The 7,003-nt window shown below is 34.9% G+C and overlaps 1 protein-coding gene across 1 annotated transcript in view; it reads right to left on the reverse strand.

The window, feature by feature from the left end:
• Positions 1–2,262, reverse strand: part of LOC149256035 (structural maintenance of chromosomes protein 4-like) — a 217,316-nt gene extending 215,054 nt beyond the window's left edge. The window contains exon 1 of the mRNA XM_089457366.1: positions 1,935–2,262. Coding sequence (XP_089313492.1) covers positions 1,935–2,096 — 162 coding nt within the window. The 5' untranslated portion in view covers positions 2,097–2,262. The remainder of the gene's footprint in view (positions 1–1,934) is intronic.
• Positions 2,263–7,003: the final 4,741 nt, after the last annotated feature.

The following is a 7,003-nucleotide window of genomic DNA, read 5'->3' on the forward strand; positions in this document are numbered from 1 at the left end:
AAGCATTAACTACCGAATGTCTCTCGAGGTTGACTTCTAGAAATAGCTTACCCAAAAGTACAACTTGAGTGGACCTAACGGTTAAGAGCATGTGTTTCCTCCTAAGAGATCATAGGTTCAAAACTAGAGGAGGTAGAGTATGTACACCTCCATAGACTTTAGCATTCAAATTGTTGCACAGAGGCAAATCCTTTGTCCCACAAACAAGGGGATCTCATACACTGATTTGGTGTCTACCTTAGCGAAGGTATTTGGAGATTTATATGTTCTCACATGTTTATGTGGTTTCCACTTAAAAATAAAGCAGTTAATTGAGATGTCTTGCAAAAGGCGTCACAATAATGGCCACAGCAAATGTTCTCTTTGTAAGAAACAAGAGGAAAACATTAGTCATATTCTTATATCTTGTGCCTATACTATTCAGATACAGAAAGAGTTAGGAGAATTAACTAATTTAGCAAATGTCTAGGTCGAAGGTACTCTTGAGGAAAGATTAAGAGGATGATCTTTAATCCCGCTTTAAAATGTATCAAAGCTCTTTCTTTGATTGTTGCCTTGGCAATATCCTCACAATGTAAGTATTTTTGTTGACGGACATATTCTACCGATACAATGTGTTGTTTAAAGCAAGTCAATCTTGGATAAATTCAAACAAATATCTAAAGAAAAAGTCTATTAAACAGGTGTCTATTGGGCAAATTGATAAAAGTGGTGCCCAAGCAGACTTTGATGGAGCCTATAAACAGAATCCATTTCTTGTAGGGCTGGGTGCTGCCATTCATTTGAATGATTCTCATGTTATAATGTTGAAGGCTAGCCTCAACAATCGTACGAACAATTTTGCAAAATTGTCCGCCCTGAAATTACTTCTTGTTCTATTAACTAAAAAGCTTCTCGCTAAAATACAAATCTTTCGAATCTCGTTGGTGGTAACCAATTGGATGTGAGGTGTTAGTAATTTAAATTGGGATAATTATGTGTTGAGGTCCATTTTTGAGTAACTTCTTTTTAAGTCTGCTTTTAACTTTGTCTCTTTTCATCGTATTTACAGAGAATGGAACAGAGAAGTTCCCTCTCGAAGGCATGTTTGCGGTTGGCTCCAAGTTAATGGCATGTATAAGGAGTCAAGGAGGACCAGTCCTATGAGTATTTTCATACACGCTTGCTTGAGATTTCTGGCTTTATAACGGTTTTTTTCTATTTTATAAATGGTGCTGGAAGATAACTACTTTGACATTCTCTCTCGAGTTATAGTTAATATAATCATGACTGATGTTTAAAAGACCAAACAGGTCCATTCGGCGGATGCTAAATAATGTAATATTTCTCGACTGCCTGCAGGCTTATGCCTGGAGACTATTCTTGTCTTTTTCGACTATATATCTTGAGATATTATAAATGATTAAATGCATCTATAGAGTGCAAGCTTCATTCAATCTTCAACCTTGATGAATGAAATTGAGAATTATTTCCCTGGAAAAAGAAAGGAATAAATAAAAGAAACAATAGAGAATCTCCTGTGGATTTTGAGAACAATGTTGTTCATGAATTATCAAATGCTCCATCATATGGCCCTTAATTGACAGTAAATGGATAATTGTTGAAGAAAATTCACCAATGACAGATTATTTATCAATGGACCTAAAAAATGGTGCAATATAAGAGAGTTTTCTTGCTTTCAAAGATCTGACACAATGCAACGCTGAAATTTCACGAAGTATTTTCACTGGAATTGAAAAACAACAACAAACTGTAAAAATAATCGCATGTTATTCTCATACGCTTAGATGAATTTAAGCAAGAGACTAGCAATGAAAAGGATCAAGCTATGAGCAATCAACTTGGAATTACCGCCCACAGGCATGAACCTAGACGAGAGGAATAAAATTATGTAATTTTTTTTCCAAAGGAGCAAGAAGTGGATCGTTTTGCACCTTGTGGAAGGGGCCAACCCTTTGTTCTCCAGCATAGGACTTGAAATTCTCCATAACCATTTCTCTGATGAAAAGCCTCGGCTGAGTGGACCTGCTCTTGCCATTGTTTCCGTTACAGTCCATGGCACTTGAATTGTCAGGTGTATCCTGCGAGCGTCCCATTCTCCTGGTCTGGTTGGTTAAAGGTTAATGAAAGCTTCTCAGATTCGGACCAACGTCGGCCCTTCAAAAGATTCGGTCGGAGTTTGGATGTTCGCAAAGCGATTCCATCGAAGATCTTCAAAAATGGCGCATCGATCTCTTGGCACAGGTCTCAAGGGGAAGCGCGAAGCGAGGTTTATATGGTCTGTGAGTGCTTTCTGAGGTTTTAAGCGGGAAAACGAGACATTTTGAAGCGTGTCCAATGATAATGAGTAATATTTTGTTCTTTTATTATCATATTTAACTTTAAGAGCGTGGTGCCACTAAGTTACTTGGCGGATGCTATTTTAAAATGGAGTCAATCCCACCGGAAGGTGAAATAGTTATTAAGTTGTTTATCCAAAATTGTGTTTTAAATCAAATGAAATGATATTTTAAGGTGTTGAATTTATATAGAGTTAAAAAACCAGTTTAAATAATACAAATCAAGATTTTACTTCAAATTTTTCCACCAGATTGGCATCGGAAAGTACAAAAAGTTGCACTAAATACAACTCCATATTTTAACGTCCACCAGACTAAAAATATTCTATGAGACCATCAGTGCTCTGTTTTTAGCCTTTTGCAATTCAATCTTTTTCTTATTCAAATTAATGATGAGTTGGCCCAACCTTTCAACAATCCCCTCGTTGAAAAGACAATGCAAAGAAATCGATGCTAACATATTCTCATAACTTTCTTTGATGTCTTTGAACGCATCACATTCTAAAATGAAATGTTTTTCCAATTTCATTGCCCAAAAATGAAATGTACACACACGTTCTTCCCAAGCTTCTTTAGACCTTTTCCACCATCCTATTTCACACCAAAGTTGATGCGAGTTGGTTCTTAATTGAATAATAAGAACATTTGCCCTCCACGGAATGTTAACTCCAATGTACTCTTTTTGTTGGAGATCACAGGTAGGGTTGAATCCTCAATGTAGTACTTCTTCTTTCTACCCAACTCTTTTCCTGATACCATCTTCATAACAAAATTCTTTAGCTCCTTGCTATTTGTGGGACAAGGATTGAGGTAAATAATCCATTTTTCATTCATGTGTAGTTTTGTCTCATCCATGTTTTTTTTTCTTTCACTCATGCCTTCGTTGAAGATAACATTAAGCCATATATCTACTCTCATTTGCTTAATTATTTTTAGATATCTTATGATTCGCACCATAGCAATTGCAATTGCTTCGATGGGAATTGTTCTTGTTTCACTCAACATTATCTCATAAGGTATCGAACTTTTTATTTTGAAATTTCTCATGATCAGGCGTTTTTTGATTTTCTCAATTTGTTTCCATTTTGAGATGGGGGTGCTACTAGCCCACAATTCACACCCATATAGCATCACTAAACAAACTAAGAGTCCAAAAAGCATTTTAATCATTTTCCAATCCCATAACTTTGTCTCTCTACATACGTTTTGAAGAGCATATAATGCTTTCCACCCTCCTAAAATTCTCTTCTTTTTGCAGTCCTCCCAATTAAGTTTGTTGTTGAAATCAATCCTGAGGTATTTGTATAAAATCTTATTGCATTTTACTCAATTTTGTTGTACTGTTAAAAATTTGCTATATTTTTTATAAGATGAAAATTTAATATTTTGTATTATAGGAATTTTAGATTGATATAAGATTAGATAATTTTATATATTGAAGGCAAGTGATATAGTTTATGGGTGTTTTGTAGTTTCTAATTATTGTGTATATTGATGATTAACGTCTATTAAGATTAATATGGTGTATTAGACATTAAGAAATTAATAAATTAATCAAATTTAATTACATATTGTTTGTATACTTAAGAGAAGTGAGAGAAGCGTTCTCAATAGGTTAAGAAGGTTGGTAGTGCGACAAATATTTTGAAAATTAGAACAAATTTGACTATAAGTTGGGCAATTTAAGAGATATTTATATTCATGTTCAACCCTCTTAGTGTTGCAGAAGTGACAGAATCTTTCTTCCCGTGATGTTTTGGGAGGAAACCGATGTCGAGTTTCACTATGAAGCTCATGATAATTAGTGTGTATCTTAGCAATGTTCATTTTCTTCTTAACACTAGTCAAGAAAGACAAATAATTTGGGTTTCCAAGATTGGGGTTGATCACCTACTTATAATATATTAGTTTCCTTTTTTCCCTCTAACTCTTTGTCGCTCCATAACTTCTCCTTAAATTTGGAAGTAATAATATTTTTAATTATCCTTATTCTAAATCCCCTGGGGGAGCTTGATTGGAAATGGTCGTGAAAATGAAGTGTTGTATGTGAGTAGGTTGGAGGTTCAAATCCCCCTAATTCACCTATGTTTTCGGAAGGAGCATGCGTAGGCCCTAGAGGTTATAGTGGTAACAGTTAGAATCGACCCTATGTCACATGAGTACGAGACCAACCCAATTGTCGATTCCTTTAGAAACAAATATATACATGTACATATGCATATACATAATCCTTATTCTACAAGATTATCTCCTCCTTTGTCCCACAATAGTGTAGCCAATTTTTGGCATCCTAATGTCATCCTCACATGAGCCGAAGCTTGGAGGTTTGGATAGAGTTAGAAGCAATTTTAGGAAACCTCTTGGCTTCCATGTTGTATAACTTCTTCTTATACATGGTATACCTGATCATAGTCATGCTTTTAATAGGTGAATGGATAGCTTCAATAAGGAGGATAGCATAGGGAATACATCCTTTAATCTTGAGGTTGTAAGTTATAAGATGCTTTTGGATCTACAAATTCTTCCTACGTGATTCTTTGGATATACTACAACCCCAAACCTCACAACCATATAAAAATAAAAGTGATGACTAGAGTCTCGAAAAGGAACTTTTTTATCTCAAATTAAAAGGTCTACTAACTTGCAATTATTTTCAAGCCCATATTAAGCTTTCCATCCTCCACTTATCATTTTCTCGATTTTATAATTCCAATTGAGCTTATGACTAATGTCAATTCCCAAATATTTGTATGAAGGAACTTCCTCCAAGTAGATACTATCATAAATGAAATTGTTGTAGGTAATCTTTTTGGATTTAATTATCATGACTTCAATATTATTATGTTAACGATCATACCCATCTCAGAGCAAAAATCTTGGAGGATTCTATGTTGATTGTCGAGATCATCATGGCTCCTTGCTAAAAGAACAATATCAACAGCATAAAGGAGAAGAGTTATGGTGATACCAATGAGCGTGGGGTGAACACATCCTGCATCTTCTAAACACTCTTCAAGCTTATCAATGTAGATGCCAAAAAGGGTAAGGGATAAGGACACCCTTGGTTGACTTCAATATTGCAATTAATTTCTTCTTACCAACCCCTAATAATCTTGGAAATAATATTATCGTACAACCTTGTCACAACAACCCTTAACTAGAGAGGAATTGTTAGCTCCTCTAGCCTCTTCCATAGTTCCGTCCCAGGAACGATGCCAAATTCTTTAAGTCCACAAAACAAAAAACGAGGTTAGTCTTATTATTCCATCATTCCTCTATAATGATCCTAAGAGTAATGAGATGGTCAACAATTGAATTATGTCTCCTAAATTCATCTTTGTCTTTAGCTCTTTTACCATGGCTTTCAAGCCATGGGCTAATCTTTTTTTCCAAAATAGGTATGTACAACTTGGCTAAAATCTCACTAATCATAATACTTTTGTTATTAGAGGAAATTCTTTGATCCCTACTTTCAAAGATAGGCACAATAAGGCTCCACGTCCAAGGCGTAGGAAACCCTTGCTTCACTACCAAATTCAAGATCTTGTGAATGTGAGGGATGAGGATAGGCCATCCCATTTTAAAAATTTAAACTTGATAGCTTTCAATATTTACCTTTCCCATTAGCGAGGTGCTTAACCCCAAATTCAATGTCTTCCAGAGAAAAGATAGCATCCTCTATAGGAGCATTGAAATAGGTGCCCTCAAATTAGGGAACTCATAAAGGTTTTTGAGGTAGATATTCCAATTCTTTAAGGGAATCACATTATTTTCTTTAGATTTACGAATTAGAATTTTCCTCCAAAACTTTTTCGGATCAACTTTAGAAAGGTGAAGTAGTTGCTCTTGCTTCTTATTTATATAGCGTCATTTCTTCTTTTAATAAGAGTTTAGTACAAATTTATCTTATCAAGTTTCAAGTTTTCACTAGAATGATCGTCAATCATCTTTCTAACAATTGTACAATCATTATCATGCCAAGTATTGATAGTTCTATTATTCCTTTTATATGTCACCTCACTAGAGAACTTCTCGATGTGATAAAATTATGATAGAGGTGCTCAATGTTATCTTCATAAGTTAAAATTGTAAATCCCTTTTTAAATCCTTTAAGAAGAGGTCCATTTTACTATTGCCAAAGAGTAGGTGCCTTTGGCTATCATAATTCTCTTGCATGTGGCTACTGTGCATCAAAGTTTAGAGTTAAGGATAAAATTCTATGATCGAAATCAAGCTCATGGTCATTTAAGACGTCAAAATTTACAATTTGGTTGGGGATAAGGATATCAAATATCACATAATCCACGCCACTACTACCAAGCCCATGAATACAAGTCATCTAGTTGGACTTTGGCCACTTGGTTTTGCCATTACAAATAACAAGGTCTTACAAACTACAATGCTTGATTAATTCAATACCAAATAAATCCTCAGTCTAGCCTTCGGAGTTTCTTTTGAATCTACTATATAAATCAAGGTCCTCATCTAGCCAAAGAGGATTAGGGTTGGAGTCACTACTTAGAAGAATAGATCGGTTTGTTGCAATTCTAGCATTGAAGTCTCCTAACAAGAGGATATTATTTTCATTCCTTAGATTATGAACATCTTGTTCTAGGGTATTATAGGGGCAATTCTTATCTGGATTGTTTTTCTTATAGAAGGTA

This window comes from Pinus tabuliformis, chromosome 7 (assembly GCF_031772625.1).
Source record: "Pinus tabuliformis cultivar Carrire ecotype Pingquan chromosome 7, CPIR1, whole genome shotgun sequence".
Taxonomy (NCBI): Eukaryota; Viridiplantae; Streptophyta; class Pinopsida; order Pinales; family Pinaceae; genus Pinus; species Pinus tabuliformis.